Raw genomic sequence first — 19003 nt, forward strand, 5'->3', positions numbered from 1 at the left:
GACAGGGCACAGGATGTACTGAAGCTACGTTCATGGCCTCCCATAACTAAGATGGTTCTTTATAACAAAAGCATCCTGCTTTCACGTTTAGATTATAGCACAAACAAGTAGAGGCCAGAATACTTTGTAAAACAGTCCTGAATTAGCAGAAGATTTATAGATTCTGGAAAGCCTTGTAGACCCGCAATTTAATGCTGTTTTGTACATGTCCTTTTGCATCATGAATTTGAATCCCTCTCCAGGAAGAAATATCAGCAAGCAAAAGGACAAGGCTACAAAAGATGGTGGAGTGACTCTCAGTCACATGTCCCAGTGAGCCTTGTAAAAATAAGGCTGAAAAATAAAAGGCAAAGGTGTATTTTAGTTATACAAAGAAAACCCAAACGTAGAGGAAATTGCCTAGCATTTAATGATGAAAGACATCACTAGCACTCATTTCAAAGTCAAATATGTTATATTCCATAGTATTTACAGAGTGGCTAAATGTGTTTGGTCATCCAATGTAATATGCCATACTGTGTTGGGATTTTACTGTCTTATTTGTGATAACTGATACGAGTGAATACATTTTTTATTGAACAAATACTTCCCGACTCTTACTATGTATGAGGCACTACTCTAGGACACTGGCACCACTGAGAAGACCCCACTGGACAATGGAAACATAAAGGAAAACAATTGCTATGAGATGTGATAAGTGTTATAGTTGATATCAGCTTTGGTAGCCCAGAGGAGGGAAACAGCTGCCTACCTGAGGCCATTAGGGACAATGCCGTGGAGATGCTGAAACTGGCCCATCATAAGAGATGAAGAAAATCAGGAAGAGAAGGAAGTGCATTCAAGGAGGAGGAGCTGGCCTAGGCAGATGCATATCAGTGGATGAGATGTTGCAGCCCACATTGGGAGAAGTAGGGAATAGAGGCTAAGGAGAGCCTGGACAGTTCAGGCTACTTCTAGAAGGAGAAAGACGGTGGTCTCAGCTTTCCAAAGAGCAGGAAACTCAGGATTCTGGACCTTCACCCGACCATGGCCAGGGGCTTGGAAACTGGGAGCGCAGGTTTGTACAAAGAATTCAAAGGTTTTACCGACGCAGCTGGTTCTCTGTGACATCTTGTTTTCCATGCACTATGGCCACAGGCTTGAGGAGCTCAGCATCTTTTTCTTTTCTTCCCAGGTATTAGTTATCTATTGCTAGGCAACAAAATACCCACAAACTTAGCAGCTACAGGCAATAGACATTCATCATTTCACAGTTTCTGTGAGTTAGGCATTTGGGTGTGGCTTGGTTAGGTGCTTCTGCTTCAAAGTCTCTTATAAGGCTGTAATCCAGGCATCAGCTGGGACTGCATTCATTCCTCCACTGGGGGAGGGTGTGCTTCCAAGCTCTCTCACGTGGTTGTTGGCAGGATTCAGTTCCTCGCAGGTTGTTGGACTGAGGGTCTCAGTTGTTCACTGTCTGTTGGCTGGAGGCCACCCCCAGTTCCTTCCCATGTGAGTCTCTTCATAGGGCAGTTCCCAAAATAGAAGCTGGCTGCCTGCAGAGCAGTAAAGCTGCGAGAGTGAGCGAGCAGGGTGGGTTGTACCCCAATCTCAGGAGTGACATCACATCCATTTACAGTATTCTGTTCATTAGAAGCAAGTCGCTAGGTCAGCCTTCCTGCAGTCAAGGAGGGGAATTACAGAAGGGCATGAGTACTGGGGAGCAAGGAACATTGGGGCCATCTCAGGGGCTCTCTACCCCACCCAGCTGAAGAACTGCACTCTCTGAACATTTCTGGAAAGAAGACCTTTCCACAGATCCCTTACGCTGGGGCTGATGAAATGTACCCCATGTTATGTATTCCTGTGAACCTCCGAGGAGGACATGATGATGTGGAAATTGACCTTGTTGGAAAAAAAAGAGAAAAGCACATCAACCTATTCATTAGAGAAAGATTATCTGGTACATCATGTTCATTCATGTCACAAAGCTATCAGAATTATTTTAACTGTCTTTAAAACTCAAAGCAGTCAGGATAGTGGTTGCCTTTGAGGGGGAGGGGAGGATATGCACTGGGAGAGGCCACAAGTAAAGCTTCTGAGATTCCGGGTAAGAGTCTTTTTTGACTTTGATGGTGGCTACGCAGATGTGTTCATTTTGTGATAATTTCATCAAGCACAAACCTTATATGCGCGTTTTTCTCTATGTGTGTTATGTTGCAATGTAAATGTTTACTTAAAAAATACTTCGAAGCCGGAGTGTGGACAAGCAAAAAGAACAGTTTCATGTAGAAACAAGGAAACTGTTTGAATAATAATGTTTGTACTAGTAATAGGCACGTTCCAGATATGAAGAAAAATCCTCTCACTGGGACTGTATTGGAATGAATGCTCTTCATGGAAATTCTTTTAGAAAGTTGAGCAAGCTATCATGTCACACACTAAAGGCCTTCAGATTAGACCTTTAGGGGTTTCTGATAGCTCCACATCCCCGGACTTTTGGCTAAGCCTGTATTTATTTTTAAATGAACGATTAATGGGTCCAACTGAAACTTTCTCCCAAGATTCCTCTTGCCTGTGTCAAAAGAGGAACGAACACTTCTTTGCCCACCTGCTCTGGTAGAATACATTTCCAGTGCTTAGGTCTTAAGGCAAGCCATGTACTGAATATTTGGAGTGAAGAATGGAAGTACGTTATTTTTCAGAACCCCTACCAGACCCTGCCCGCCTGCCAGAAAGCCAGGAGTATGTTGTCAAAGTGGTTCAAAGCATCCAGTGAGCCTGCTGCTCTATAGGGGAGAAGCAGGGCCTTTGCGTGATGCCTGTTGACCCCAGGGTGCCGAGTCAAAGAAGGAGTGCAGAGGGTTAAGTTGTTTCATTAATTTCCTTCCTCTCTATTCTTATCTACAGTTTTTTCTTTTATCCATAAAAGAGCTAACACGGACTTGAGCTGAATGGTAAGAAATTTGAATTATTTAGAGCTAAAAACCATTTGAGAAGTGTTAGTTGAAGAGACCCTTTCCTAAAATCTTTTATCCCCTTTAGAGTGGTGGTGAATTCATTTTTGCCTTAAAAAAATCAATTTTCCAAATTTGGTTGATCTGCAAAGATCTTATTTAGTTTTTTTCAATAAAATATTAGGATCTCTCTCTGCACAGATGTCAAAATTTCTTAAGAACAAAGTAACACTCCTTAAGTATCTTCATAGGAACAGCACTATGGTAATATTATAGAATGAAAGCATTTTTTTTTTTTTTTTGGAAAAGATTGTCTTTGGAAGTAGAGTTGTGGAGAACTCAGAGAGAAGAAAGAAAACTCTCTTGGTCCTGCTTGACTTTCTACCAGCAATCCTTCCTAGTTACCCCCTTATTAACTAACCTTTCTTCCCTCTGCTTCTGGGTCCTGGCCAACCTGCTTCATATCCCTCTTTGGTTACTTTCCTACTGCACAATTTTCTCTCCTTCCTGAAACCCAAATATATCTTTTGATCTCCATTTATCACCACACCCTTGCTCTCTTGCTTTAAAATTATAAATCTCACCACTCAGATTACTATATGTATGGTACTTTTCCCTCGAAATCAATATTACTCTGACCAATCTAGAAATAGGAAAAGAAGAGAACAAGAAAATGTAATAAAACACCCCAAATAAAATGTAAGTTAAAGCTAATTGTAGAGTACAGAAAATACATTTGTGTGCCACTAATGTTTGGGACCATGCACGAGCAGATACCTCATTTGGATAAAATACACGCTGCCAATTCTTAGAATCCCTAAAACTATATGCAAATGTGTGGATATATCTATATGTCTATGTCTATGTCTATGTCTATGCCTGTATCTACCTATATATCTGTAATATATATCTATATAACATATTATATATTATGTAGATATAATACAGATATATTCAATAATACGTATATCATATATATAATTATATATATATATTTTTTGTTTGTTTGTTTGTCCGTTTATGGAGAGGATTTCCTCAGACTCTAAATAGGGTTCATGATGCAAAAGAGGTTAGAAGGCACATGGGTGACTAGTTCTTTCATTCACTTCTTATTTGATATATTCATTTTTTTCAACAGGTATTTAGTGAAAGTCTACTATGTGTCAGTCATTCTTTCAGACACCTGGCTATATATCAGACAAAAGTGCTTGACCTCATGAAGCTTACATTTAGGTGGAGAAAAAAATAAACAAAATAAATACATTAAATTTGTAGTGTGCTAGGTGATGATACATTTGGTAGCAAATAGAAGAGAAGGGGAATAAGGAATGTTGAGGGACTGATTTGTAACTAGGATAAGCATGAGAAGTCTCTTTAAAAGATAGAATTTGGGTAAAATCTGAAAAAGGAAAGGGAGTGAGCCTTCAGTCTACCTGAGGCAGAATGTTTTGAGTAACAGGGACAAAAACGCACATTCCTTGGGATGGGGGTGTGCCTGGTCCATTTAAGGACGGGTAAGGAGGTCAGTGTGGCTGGAATGGGGTGGGGAGGCGAGATGGGGAGCAGAGCCGTGGGTCCAAGGGGCAGCAGGGGATCACAGCCTGTAATGCCTCACTGACATTGGAAACACCTTGGCTTCAACTCAGTGCGATAGGAAGCCTTTGGAAAGTTCTCAACAGAGCTGTGCCATGGCTTGACATATTTCAAAGGTAGAACCGTCCGAATTTTCTGGTACGTTGGGAGTAAGAGAAGGAGTCAAGGACAACTCCAGTGTCTGGCCTGAGCAACTGGCAAGATGGAGTTGCTATGAGGTGCTTTGAGGATGACTATGGTAGGAGCAGGTTTCAGTACGTATTGGGAGTAGATGGGGGTATTGAGAATAACAGGAAGTAAGTTTTGGATACGTTATATTGGAGACGCCCAAGTGGAGCTGCTGAAGGGATCAACAAGTATGGTGTTCAGGGCGATGGTAAGGCTGGCAAGGTAGATTTGGGACCCTCAGTGTGTAGGGAGAGGGGAAGAGAGTACGTGAAATCTCCAAGAGCATGAATGTAAATAAAACAGAGAATAGGCTAAATCTGGAGCTCTGGGGCATACCAGTGTTAAGAGATTGGGTGGAACCAGCAAAGGAGGCTGAGAATAAGCGGTCACTCTAGGATGAGAAGATTCAGGAAAATGTGTCACAGAACAACATGATGAAGGTGTTCAAGAAGGAGTAGTCAGCAGTTTTAGATGCTGTTGATAAGTTGAAGATGAATAATGGATCATTGGACTTAGCAGCATGGTGGTCACAGATGGCCCCAACCAGAGCAGTTTTGGTGGAAGGATGGGGGCAGAAGCCTGATTGGAGACATTCTGTGAAAGAACGGGCACAAGGACGTTGGAGGCAGAGAAGAGCTGAACGTTAGCAGGAATAGTGAAGTGGGCTCAAGGGAGGGCTTTTACGATGGGGGGAATGAGAGCATGCTGTACGCCCGTGAGAATGATCGCATGGAGACAGGAAATTGACGAGTCACAGGAAAGAGAGAAGAATTGCTGAAGTGAATTTCTTGAATGTGAGAGAGGACGCACTTGTACAAGTAGAGAGATGAGTCTTCGCTAGGAGCACAGATATTTCACCCAAATGAACAGGAAGGAAGGCAGCTTATATTGGTGCTGATGTAGTAGAAGGTGCTAGGAGCTTGGGAGAACTACTTTTCTGATGGTTTCCATTTCCTCAAAAAAATAAAGAGCAGGGTCATCAGCTACAAGGGAGGATTGGGGAGGAGATTTGAGTAGAAATGAGAAGTTTTGAAATAGTCATTTGGGAGAGGGGGAGAGAAAAGGGATAAGAAAACACAATTATTGGATAGTAGTGAAAGTCCATTTAATGGCAGTGGTCATGAATTTGAACTTTGGCCAGTGGGCACAGTTGTGAATATTTAGCACATGCTGACCTGGATCTAGGCAGAGAGATTAGTTCAGTAATGAACAGGCATTGAATGTCTACCTGTCATTCATGACTGTGTTAGGTACAGGGAATACAGGAATGAATAAAATATGTTCCCTGTCACCGTCCTTAAGAAGCTTTAGAATAGGTGGCGTGACAGAGCCATGAACATCTCAGCGTAACATGGTAAGTTCTAAGAGGGCTGGATCCCAGCATTGGAAGGCACGTGAACATACAAAGAGCTTCTCAGTTCAATCTGGGGGTTCAGAGGTTTTTTTGGAGAGACTGATGTCTGAAGTGAGTATACCTTTATGAGCTGTAGTAAAATCCAGTAAAAAAAACAACTGGGAAATGTTCCATGTGAAGGTCCCTCAAGGAATTAGAGTCCCCAGGTGAAGGAAGGTGAAGAAGGTCCTCTGTGTGGCACATCCCGGGGGTATGAAGTAGCAGCATGTCGGGGAGAAAATCCACATCAACACTCTTAGAGAGGAAAGGAAGAAGGAAGTGGAGGATGGGCTCACGTCCACGGAACCTTGGGCATGAAGGGGAACTATTAAGAATACTTGGAATTTTAGGGGGACCCCTTGCACTGTCGGGCAGAGGGTGGATACAAAGTGGGGACTGGAGGCAGGAACCTCACTTGGGAGGCTGTAGCAGCAGATCAAGTGTGATATAGTGGACTTGGTATCCGAAAGTGGGATTATGTGCACAGGGATGAAGGGAACAGGAATAGATTTGAGATAAATGTGTCAGGTGGAGAGATCTTTTTTTGAATGTGGTGGCTGATACATCTTATGTTTCACTCCATTCCTTGACTACAGAAAAATCCCCTAACCTGAGACAGACATTTCGGAAATGTGTCATTGGTTACAGAGGAGGCAGGTGAAGTAATATGAATAGATTGTCTACTAGCATCACTGAAATATGCACTATTTGGATGGAAGTTTAATAGTCTTTTCTTTGAATAAAATGATAGCCTACATATTTATTCTGTATATATTAAATGTGTGAAATTTATTTAAAAATGGTATAATTTAATAAAAAATAAAAAGATATATATGTTTTTAAAATAAATTTATTTATTTTTGGCTGCATCGGGTCTTCATTGCTGTGCATGGGCTTTCTCTAGTTGTGGCGAGCGGGGACTACTCTTCATTGCGGTGCGTGGGCTTCTCATTGCGGTGGCTTCTCTTGTTGCAGAGCACAGGCTCTAGGCGCATGGGCTTCAGTAGTTGTGGCCCACGGTCTCAGTAGTTGTGGCTCGCGGGCTCTAGAGTGCAGGCTCAGTAGTTGTGGTGCACGGGCTTAGTTGCTCCGTGGCATGTGGGATCTTCCCAGACCAGGGCTCGAACCCGTATCCCCTGCATTGGCAGGTGGATTCTTAACCATTGTGCCACCAGGGAAATCCCTAAAAAAAAAAAAAAATATATATATATATATATATATATATATATTTCATTATGTAAGGGTAGAATGTATTGGGATCAAGGCATAAGGAGTAGGATTATCCCAATATAATGAGCTCCCTGATAAAGGGATTTTCTTAAGGAAAAAGGGTAAGATATATGCAAAGCATAAGGCAACTAATGAGTTTTTAAGTGGGCTATTTCAGTGTTGGGCCGGATCCAATATATATCTCTATCTCTATCTCTATTTCTATCTCTATCTCTATCTCTATCTCTAAAAAGATATATTTTTGTACTGACTTATGTCTTAGGAAAAGTACTATGTCCCAGCTTTACTTAGTGAAGTTTGGATAGTTAAGGCATGATTATACAATTAAGCCATTCCAGGAGGAATAAAGCTCACACCGAGATAGAAATATGACTGTAGTGTGGAATAGTGGATTGATCAGGGAAGAGTGACACAGGAGACCTTGGTTATATGCCTAGTTCTTCCCCTAAGTCTTGGGTGGGATGCCTACCTTCTTTGTGGTCAGACTATGTAAATGGATGTCTTGCCATATCTCTTAGGTTGTTGTAGGGACTTGAATATTAATATGTAAAAACACTTTGATACTTTTACGGTCAAGGTATATGTGCGTTTATTTCTAAAAGGGCTGAAGATGGTTTATTGAAATTAAGATAGTCACCACATCTCACCCTCTCCTCTCTCTGTCTCTCTCTCTTTTTTCCTACTTGGACAGTGTAAAGAACATGACCTGGCCATGATTAACCAGCTGCTGGATGATCCGAAGCTGACAGCCAGAAAGTACAGGGAGTGGAAGGTCGTGAACACCTTGCTCATCCAGGATATCTACCAGCAGCATCAACAGCAGAGGACCCCTACGTCTACCCCCGAAGGCTCCCTCCAGGGACTCGAGAAGCCACCTTCCTCTGCCTGCATTGAAAATTCTATTTGAGAACAAGCCAGGATGCTCTCCCCCCCGCATCTTACCCAGAAGCAACTCTTCAAGATGTTGTAGTAGCTTAACATTTTTCCTTATAAAGGAAAACTGAAAGCCAGTTCCTGGAAGCACCAGCTCCTCCTCTAGGGATGCAACTGGGGTGAAGACAAACACTGATGCTGCATCACCAGTTTCAGTGCTTCCATTCCAGCTGGAGGGATGGAGTCCAGATGAGCAAATGGTCTCTGTGTTCCTTCTGGGAGCCCCTGGCCATGCTAAGTTCTAGGTGGGATGTGAGAACTGTCACCTCTGTTTGTTGCTCTCAAGAGAATGACAACATTCCATGGACAAAAGATCACTTTTTACCAGGGATACTTCTTCATAGAAATACTCTGTTTTCCAAAAGAAGAATGTATATATTCCATCTGGTTGGGTAGCTGAGTTCCCCAAGTCATCTTTTGAGTGGAGGAATGCTATCTACAGCAGTAACCGGGGCAGGACAGATGTGGTATTGTGGAACCCAAATCGCTTGCCTTTGGTCCAGAATGGTGGTGCCTTTTCCACGTGTTGAGAAATACTTCATAGCAAATGGTGTGCGGGAATGCCCAAGGAGGAGGCGTGTCCTATATTCCACTTACTCAAAGGACAGCTTAATATTTTCAGACTTTATCCAGTTTGGGTAAGGGATCTGATTAATGTTTCCTTTCCACAGAACAGCTAAAGAAAACTCTCTCATTACACTTGGACACCTCTATTCCCTCTGAGATTTTCTAAACCACTGTAGGACATAGTAATATGTCCAGCGAGGAATGTTTACTGCCTTTGCCCTTGGGTGTGGTAGCTATGCACAGTATAAAGGTACAACCAGGGACTTCCCTGGCAGTCCAGTGGTTAGGGCTCCGTGGTCTCACTGCCGAGGGGCTGGGTTCAATTCCTGGTTGGGGAACTAAGATTCCCCCAGGCAGTGCAGCATGGCCTAAAATAAATAAATAAATGTACATCCAGATTCCCCAGGATCAATATTGACAAGATGATTCTGGTGTCTGAATTGTTTTAGTATCTTTAGTGTCTAAAAAAAATCAACCCAACAGAAACAACAAAAGAGTTAAAACATGACTGTTTTATTTTTGTATGTTTATGTGTCACTTTGTGTCCTATGTGAATAGCTAAATATATTTGTTATTTAAGAATATTTATAGAAGTTCAAATTACTAGTGTCTTAAAAGATGATATTATATGTTTTATTTAGTATATGTTTCAAAGTATATACTTTTTGCTTGAGAATAGGAATACTATTGATTCACTGGAGTTATTACGTTGCACTATAATGTCTGATGAATGCTCAGGAGATCTTGTGGGATAAGTGTAGGGCATGCATTAATAATCTTTATTTTCTGGCTTTTCTCTCTGCTTCTTTCTCTCTTTTTTCTCTCTCTCTCCAGAATGCTTAGATCTCTATCTGTTGTAAACCATCCTAACCAGAAAAGGACTTTCCTCTTACGTTATCCCTTCTAGTAAATATACTTTAAGTTTTATGCCATTTATGCCTACGTATCCTAAACCAGATGAAACACAATTAATGCAGTCTTTTGATGGAAGACCAATAGAAATTTTGGGGTTTACCGTTTAAGAGAACTCACTTTATTAGAGAAACAATAGGAAAGTTTTCACCCACTAATCACCGTGAATACTTCACCATAAGAATAACCACAACCCATCAAAGACCCATTTTGGCCTAACCCCTAGCAAGTTGTCAACACAACATCGTTGGCTTCATAGTGTCAAAGTGTGTGGCTTGACATTCAAATGGAAATAACCCCCTGAATTTTATCTGCGAACTAAATGGAAATAGTTGTTGAAATTTCCCCTAAGCTTTACTAAGAAGTCTTAATACTTTGTAAACAAAAAACAACCTTAGCATTAAGAAAAAAACAAAAAACCCAGGAAGCAAGTTGTAATACTAGAAGCTTCTGAAAGGCCATGCAAGTCAGTTTGGCCCAGTAAACATTTAGGTGCTTCTGCAACAGTTGGAGCAGGGCTCAGACCCTGCAGAAGAGGGAACCTGGCTCTCTGTGAGTTTACTGTTGGCACAGAAAGAAGCAAACATTTAGGTCCTCAGACTGGACCCTGAAGTTTCTGGTTTGAAGGCCAGTGCTTTAATCTCTTTACTCTAGAAATCAGCATCGATTCTTTCTGTAATTAGCAGCATCTAATTCTTCCCATAATTAGGTGGACTGTTTAGGATTCACAAAGTAACCAAAGTGGTGAGAAAAGGAGAAATAATCGCAGAGGAAAGGATGGAATGATAAGGCATTCTTCTACCTTTTTCTCTTTGGTTTCCAGCACCAACCTATAAACGTTAAACCAGTTTTTCCTAAAGTGAAGTGCTTCGAAAGCTTTTGGCCAGGGCTTGCAAATATATTCTAACGCTTTACTTTGACTTTTCATGAATACATATTTAACTGACCTTTTAAAGTCCATTGGTACCGCTCCAACTTAAAGGCAAAACAGATCCTTGAGATTACTCAGTCTAGCTTTTCAGTTACTTTTCAAAGTCAAGTTCGTCGAGATGGTTTTGCTTTGTTAGTTAGAACAGTTACTGTGCAGAACCTCCCAAACGAAAGTTAAACTGCGATGTACGATTTCGCACCCGGCTCTTCTAGACCAAACTCACCTGCTCACTTGTGACTTCCCTTCTGAGGATGCTTTCACTCTGTGTTACGTTGTGCTAGGAAGCAGGGGCACGGCTGCTGTGAGTCTCCCTCCTCCCTGTGCCTCTGCCTTGTGCGGTGGCTGTGGGGACCCAGCAGCTGGACTTGGACTGTATGTGCCATCGCGCTGCAGTGGGCACAGGGCCGTGGTGGCTTTTGCGAGGTCATCCACTGGAATCCAAAAGGCCCCTTTTCCTTGAGTACAGTCTCTTCCTCATGGCCTGAAAGGTTACTGTCCCTCCCGCAGTGACCTGCTGCTGGGCTGGCTGTGGGCTGGGGTGTAACATCACTCTGCTTCCTTTCCTTCCTTCTGTAACGTACACTGCTTGTTAGGAGCTGTGAGATCCTTGGATGAAAGGGATCCGTTTATTTTATTTTCCTTTTAAAATGTGTCAGGAGATGCCAGAGACTAAGCTTAGTGATTAAGAGTTAGGACCTTAACTTTCCTCTCAATTCCTTTTCATGTAATTATGCTAATTTCCTCAGACAGCCTCTAAGTCACAAACAATATCATAGAGACGATCCAGATACTTTTAAGTCTTTTGAAGAGAGGTGCTATACCAATTCCAGCCATATTTAAATTCATGGACACGTACCTCTTTGTACGATACTCTGATTGAAAGATAATCTTTTGATGAGGCCACACAGAAGATTGAGTAATTTAGGCACACAAGGTGCCCATCCAACAGTCACTTTATGTTGCAAAGCTGCCGTGTCCAAATGAAGTTTTAGGATGCATCTCTTCTTCGTCTAATAGAATCTGATAGTTGATTGGGGTTTTCCAATGTATTTCACCTTTCAATTTTTTTTTGTACACTTATAAGAGGAATGGAATCCTAGAAATGTGAGGGGACTGTCCTGCCTATGGTTTTGTAATATGTCACTAAAAATGGAAGCCCCTGAAACTAGATTTTAGCCACTCATAGGAAATGGACTGGGGATGGGCCATCCTTCCACCCAGCACTGAGAGCTGCTCGTCTCAGCAAACAAGATAATGAACCTCTACATGTTTCTCTATGTTGTGAGACAGGAAGTGATGTTCTTACCTCCTCTGCACATCTCTATTCTTCCTCACATCACCACAGACCACAGAGAAAACGAAGAAGAAAAAAAGATATTTATAGATATTTTAAAAAATAGTTCAATTTCTCCTGCTGTGAGAAGACTTCACTGCCCTGTTTTGATATTTCTTTTGAGTCCAAAGGGGAAGCATGCCCCAGGGAGACGTCGAGCATCTCTTAATAAAGCCCAGGATTTTATTTATTTATTTATTTTTTAACATCTTTATTGGAGTAGAATTGCTTTACAATGGTGTGTTAGTTTCTGCTTTATAACAAAGTGAATCAGTTATACATATGTTCCCATATCTCTTCCCTCTTGCGTCTCCCTCCCTCCCACCCTCCCTATCCCACCCCCTAGGCGGTCACAAAGCCCGGAGCTGATCTCCCTGTGCTATGCGGGCTGCTTCCCACTAGCTACCTATTTTACGTTTAAGCCCAGGATTTTAAACCACCATTTTAACGCCCTTGCATGATGGGGATGTGACGTTTTGCACTGCATGGTGTTTGGGGGCAAGATGTTAATGTAGGAATGATACCTTCAATCTCATTGTACTTTGTTCTGTCTTCTACCCTCTTTGACTGAACTGAAAAAAGAGGCATGACTCATTTCTCCTGCTCTGTGTGTTTGAGGATGACTTGTAAGATAAAAATAAAAACAGGAGAAAATAGATCTAGTAAAATGACCTGGAAAACATTGGAAATGTCCCAGTGGTGTTCGTTTTCTGCCCTGCAATGTTGCTTCCTCAAAATAAAAACTCCTTGGGAAGTGGGGCATGGCTGGGCTTTTATCGTCTACAAAGGGTTATAGCGCCCTCTGGTGGCAGCCGCAAAATAATTGATTCGAGACGATCGATGTTTTCATTATTAAATGAAAGATTTAATTATGTTGGGAAATCTGTTTCCACAACAACTGATGTGGCCTCCTCCAATGGTCTTCAGCTTACAGATTTCTTCGTACCGAGATATTTATATTTTTCACAATTGTCGGTGCACACAATTTGACTCGTTACTAGGCACCCACATTTTGTTTAGAGAATCTTAAAAATTTGAAGATTATAAAAGTTACAACCAGTAACACATAAGTTCCTTAAAATACATAAGATATCTCTGTGAAAAAGGAACAAAGAAAATATTGAAGTAGCATAATAAATTGCCTTTATTCTGGATCCACTGATGAGAGGAAGTTAGCCTGCACTGAACTTGATTCACACCTCCTTGTTTGCTGTCTACACAGTGTTATTTTGTTTCCTCTCTCTCTCCAAATTTTCACTTTACATGCTGAGACCCATCCTCTTTTTCCTCCATCTGCCACCACCAAATCTGTCCAGGCTCCCACACGGAAGCAGTAAAAATTATTCTAGACCAAAGAGATTAGCAAAAGGCATTGATACAGTACGTTCTTGATTTCTAGAACAATCTTGCATTAGTCTCCATTGCTGCTGTACCAAATCATCACAAATGCAGTAGCTTGAAAATTGTGTTTTCTTCCAGTTGTGGATTCAGAAGTCTGACACCGGTTTCCTTGAGCTACAATCAAGGTGTGGTCAGAACCGTGTTCCTTCGGGAACCTCCAAGGAAGAATCCATTTCCTTGCCCTCTCCAGGTCACCCACATTCTTTGCCTCTTTCTCCATCTTCAAAGGCAGCAAGGTATCTCCCTATACCTTTTCTCTCTAGTCACACCTTCCCCGGACTGACTCTTTTTTTTTTTTTTAAACATCTTTTTTGGAGTATAATTGCTTTACAATGGTGTGTTAGTTTCTGCTTTATAACGAAGTGAATCAGTTATACATATACATATATCCCCGTATCTCTTCCCTCTTGCGTCTCCCTCCCTCCCACCCTCCCTATCCCTCCCCTCTAGGTGGTCACAAAGCACCGAGCTGATCTCCCTGTGCTATGCGGCTGCTTCCCACTAGCTATCTACCTTACGTTTGGTAGTGTATATATCAGACTGACTCTTTTAAGGACCCTACGATTACATGGGGCCCACCTGGATAATGTAGCAACAGGTTCCTTCTCTGTTTTAGCAACCTGAATACAACCTGCAACCCTTATTCCCCTTTGTAACATAGACTCAGGCCCAGTGATTCATGGTCATCCTTCTGCTGACTGTAAACCTCCATTTCAAATATCCTGCTTAGTCCCCCTGAACCATCAATTTCTTCCAGAAATTCCAGGACGTCTAAATTTTCATGACAAGCATGAAATCCTTTGTCATACCACGTGGCTTGAATTTGGTCTCATCAAAGTATGTTCACCGCAGGGAAAGTAATTCCATCTTTACGAGGAGAAAGGGGAAAAATTTTCTAGGTTTTAAAGTCACACATACACAGGTTTGACAGGTACGGTAGTTTCACCATCAGATCAGGTTTTAATAATGCCTGCATTTAAAGGCAAAGCATTAGAATGTCACTTTTGAGAACTGAGTGTCATAAGGCAGAGGATGATTCAGGCTTCAAATAGGTTCATGAGCTGCTCTGTGCCATGTCAGACTGGCTGAGGGCTCTGGACGCGTCCCAGCTTCCTCTCCCATGAAAGAGTCGCAGAGACTCTTGTGAGAGCATGATGGTGTTCAAATGTACTGACAGGCATAGAATTTCGATAGGCCCTGGTCCTCATAAATCACAATCCGAGTATTGTATTTTCCTTTTCTCTTAAAACACCCAAACAAGCCTGTCTTTACAGGTCATTCCTGGATCCTGGTCTGCTTGTTTATCCGGTCTCGTGGTTTAGGAAGCCATACGCACTCTGCCTACACCGAAGTCTCTGCTGAGTGTGTGTCGGCAGTTCTGTCCAGAGCAGGTGGTGTGGGGAAGGGACAAAATTCCCAGGCAAGCAGGGTGCCTGGCTGTTTTGCCAGTTCTTATCCTAGCACCAAAGGTTGTTGTCGTGGACACCGTGGATGCCTGCCCAGACCCCTTCACTTGGCCAGAGCTTTCATGCCTCAGGATTTGCACTTAACTGCATCCCCCATTTCCAGAAAACCGTCCTCAGCTAAGTGAGAGCCACTTAGCCAGGACGTCATGCATGTCCCTCATTCTCAACCAGGGTGGCCGTGGCCAATGACCGCCGAGGCCAGATGGCAGCACTTGAGAATCACAAGCAGTGTAGTCAGAATTACTGTAATGGACATAGTGACAGCCTGGGTCTGCTGCTGGCTGTACGGATCTTTGGAGACTGCTAATAGAAAATGGTACCCTACCCCAGAGACAAAAATACATGGGAAGCCAACAACATGTAGAAATACCTTCAAGGGAAATTGGATACAGGGTACAAATTCTCAGGAACCACCCCCAAATAATATGGCCAATGGGTTACGGGAGGGGCGGGGCATATACACGCCAAGTGATAAATAGCCTATGTCCTCTAATTTCTTTCTTTCTTTCTTTCTTTCTTTCTTTCTTTCTTTCTTTCTTTCTTTCTTTCTTTCTTTCTTTCTCTCTCTCTCTCTCTCTCTCTCTCTCTCTCTCTCTCTCTCCCTTTCTTTCAAAAAAATTTTTGGCCACACCATGTGACATGTGGGATCTTAGCTCCCTGACCTGGGATTGAACCCACACCCCTTGCAGTAGAAGCGCGGAGTCTTAACCGCTGGACCACCAGGGAACTCCCTCTTATTTCTAAATGTACAATTGGAAATGCCATGCTTAGCAGCTGGAAGACTTCTCATGTCAGTTCTTTGACCAGTAATAGCTACTGTAGTAAAGAAAAAAAAAAGGCCAAATAGAAGTCCCTGAAGCTGCCTTCTTCAGGAAAGATAGTAAATGAAAATCAACATTGCATCCAAGGGGAATGGCAGAGACTGGTGCCACCCTAAAAGACTTGAAGGTACAGGGATAAGTGGTTCCCACTCATGCCTATTCAATTTACAAGTTTGTCTCCTGAAAAACCAAGATGAATCATGGCAAATTATGGTGGATCCTTGCAAACTTAACCAAGCTATAACCCCAACTGTAGCTGCAGTGTTGGATGTGGTCCCTTTACTAGAGCAGATTACAGCCTCAAGTACATAGACCTTGACTGGGTAAGGGGATTCTCTTCAATATCCTTCATTTTACATTTATAGGAGATGGATGACAATACATGTTTATGGTCTTGCCCCAGGTCTATGTTTATTCTCTTGCTATTGTCACAAGATAGTTAAAATGGAACCAGACCATTGGAACATTCCACAGAAAATCACATTGATTTACCATATCGATGACATCATGTAATAAACAATAAAAACTTGATGAACAAGAAGTGGCAGGTGCTTCAGAGGCTATGATTTGACACAGGAACTCCAGGGCGTGATAGATAAACCCTACAAAGATTCATTATCTTTTTAAATACATGAAATATCTAGGGGTCCAATTGCTTGGGGAAAGCCAGGACATCTCAAGCAAAGGGTAACTTATCATACCTTAGACTACTACCAATAAGAAAGAAGCGTTATATGCTTGGTGAGACTGTTCAAGTTTTGAAGGCAACACATCCTGTAATTGGGAGGATTGTTCTGACTTTATCCACTGAGTGACAGGGGAAGCTTTCAGAGCCCAGAACAAGAATGGGCTCTACAGTGAGAATAGGCTGTGGTGCAAGTAGTCCTTCTCTTGCTTGGGCTATACGACTTGGCAGCTCCTATGGTAGTAGAGATTTATACAACACAGAAAGAAATAATGTGGAGTCTATGACAGCTTTCAACATGAGAGTCACGGCACAGATCCCTAGGATTCTGGACCGAGGTCCTGCCATGGCGTATCTGCTGGCTTTGCAGCCAGAACTAACCATCAAGAGGTGAGTAACTGTTAGACATAACTTCAGGGTGGCCCAGAAGTAATTTATCGTAAAATGGAAGTGGCACATCCAAGGCTGGGCTTAAGCAGCTCGAGAGGGCACAAGGAAATGGCATAAACAGGTGAATCGGACATCTCGGCCACCTGTCACTGTCGCACAGTCATCTCCCTTAGTGTAACATTGACCCCATGGGAAGTTTTCATTGTCAGACAGAAGAGGAAAATGCCTGAACCTAGGTAATTGGTGGGTGGACTTTATATGTTACTTCAAGCCAAAAATGAACTGTCAGCTGCCCTACCATCTCACTTATGGGTGACTCTGAAAGCCGGTGGTGAGCAGCACCCAACCGAGGAGTCAGAGCTTCAGGCAGTGCGACTGGTTATCCAGTTTGCGTGGAGAGAGGGGTGGCCCAAGTGACACTGAGGACAAAGAGGCCTGGGGGAGAAGCTTGAGGATCTACCCATGGGACAGGGCACAAGATGTGAGAACCTGATCTTCGTATTGAATGTTCATACCCATCAGAGAGCATCCATCTCAGAAGAAGCCCTAAGCAACCAAGTAGACGGATGAGTCGGCCAATTGATGCCCACTAAGCTGTAGCTGGAGGTGGATTTAGTGTGACTCCAGTTTGACTTTGGCTCCATTACTGAAGCTCCGACAAAACCGTAGGTTCTGCTATTCGAGAGCTGAGAGCATGAATGGCTCATTTGTTCATTCGTGCTTCTACAGGGTCTAATATTGGCCTATAATCAGAATGTGACAAATAACGACTGCTTTGACCACACCAGCACAGCAGCTGAGTGATTAGGGTGTAATGAAAGGGAAGCCGTCTGCAGGAAGTTTGAAGAAAGGGTGCCCTTTCCCAGACTGTAGTCAATTGGGGTGAAGGTAGAGATGGCGCCCCCCGGGAGTTGACCTATTAAACCTCTGTTTCTGTGTCCAGTAGTTTTTTAGAGTTTTCTGAGGCTGAATGTGATTCTCGGGAGGCCCTTCTGTGAGCAGCCCCTCATAAATAAATGGCTGAACTTTATTTTTAAGGTTGATGATGAAATAAATCATAGGTCTGGGAAGAGTGTGAGATGGAAAGTTGGAGTTCTTAAAAATCTTACTTCCTCTGGGGAGGATAAAAGCTGTGGTTCTTTTGTTGTGATAATGACAGACTGTCAGTGTCTGCCTGAGCCCTGCTCACTGACTAAATGCTGGTAACTGCTAATTGCTTCAAGAAGAAACTGACTCATAGCCCGAGAGTGACTTGCATATCAATGTTTCAGGCCCCTTGTGCTGGTTTTCTTTGAGAGCTGGAGTGTCGTTACTGGAGTCTGCACACTGGTTTCTCCAACTTCCTGCAGGTTAGGACCGGTTCACGTGTGACTTTGGCCAAGAGATATCCTTACCGGGAAATGTAACACGTGGGATCAGGGTTCCTTGTTGCTGTGGCCGTTTCAGTCTGCACGTCATGTTTTTCATTTTATATACACTGGAGAAAATGAAAAGCTTTTGATTAAATTTCTAGCAAGCTAGGCGTTAGGAGCTGATGTAAGTGGCTACCCACACTTAGCCGGGGTCCTTCAGTGTTTTCTACTCTGACTGCTTCTCTGAAAATGTATTAGCCTACTACAGACTGATGGCTGTGTTAGACACAGCTGCAGCCATGATGACACCTCTTCTTTCCTTCAGGACAATTCTAAACTAAAAAGCGTGCTCCGACACGGGGAGGGGGAAGGGTAAGCTGGGAAGAAGTGAGAGAGTAGCATCGACGCACGTACGCTACCAAATGTAAAACAGATAGCTAGTGGGAAGCAGCCGCATAGCACGGGGAGATCAGCTTGGTCTTTGTGACCACCTAGAGGGGTGGGATAGGGAGGGTGGGAAGGAGACGCAAGAGGGAGGGGATATGGGGATATATGTATATGTATAGCTGATTCACTTTGTTATATAGCAGCAACTAACACACCATTGTAAAGCAATTATACCCCAATAAAGATGTAAATAACTAACTAACTAAATGAATAAATAAATAAAAAGCATGTTCCCAGTGTATACCCCGCCCTCCACTTTAGGGGCTCTTTCTGACACTCCAGTGACCAGATGAGAGAGAGGGAACATGGTCAGAGCGAAGATGGACAGGGAACTGCTCAAGGGGCCACTGTTATTGACTGCTGTCCTTTCCCGTTGCAGCTGCTGAACTCTGTGTATTTTCTGGTTTGTAGTTTGCTCCTAGTTGGAAGAAAAGTCAGAGGCAAG

The 19003-nt window shown here is 42.7% G+C and overlaps 2 protein-coding genes across 13 annotated transcripts in view; one reads left to right on the forward strand and one right to left on the reverse strand.

Moving 5' to 3' along the window:
- IPCEF1 (interaction protein for cytohesin exchange factors 1) overlaps positions 1–12286 on the forward strand; it is a 205224-nt gene extending 192938 nt beyond the window's left edge. For all 12 annotated transcript variants that reach the window (XM_032650833.1, XM_032650838.1, XM_032650831.1 and 9 more), the window contains one exon: positions 8012–12286. In XM_032650833.1, the coding sequence (XP_032506724.1) occupies positions 8012–8227 (216 nt within the window). In that variant the 3' untranslated portion in view covers positions 8228–12286. The remainder of the gene's footprint in view (positions 1–8011) is intronic.
- The window catches only part of OPRM1 (opioid receptor mu 1), a 178997-nt gene that overhangs the window by 89107 nt on the left and 70887 nt on the right, over positions 1–19003 (reverse strand). The gene's annotated exons all lie outside the window — the stretch shown is intronic.

Source organism: Phocoena sinus, chromosome 12 (assembly GCF_008692025.1).
Source record: "Phocoena sinus isolate mPhoSin1 chromosome 12, mPhoSin1.pri, whole genome shotgun sequence".
NCBI classification, from domain to species: domain Eukaryota; kingdom Metazoa; phylum Chordata; class Mammalia; order Artiodactyla; family Phocoenidae; genus Phocoena; species Phocoena sinus.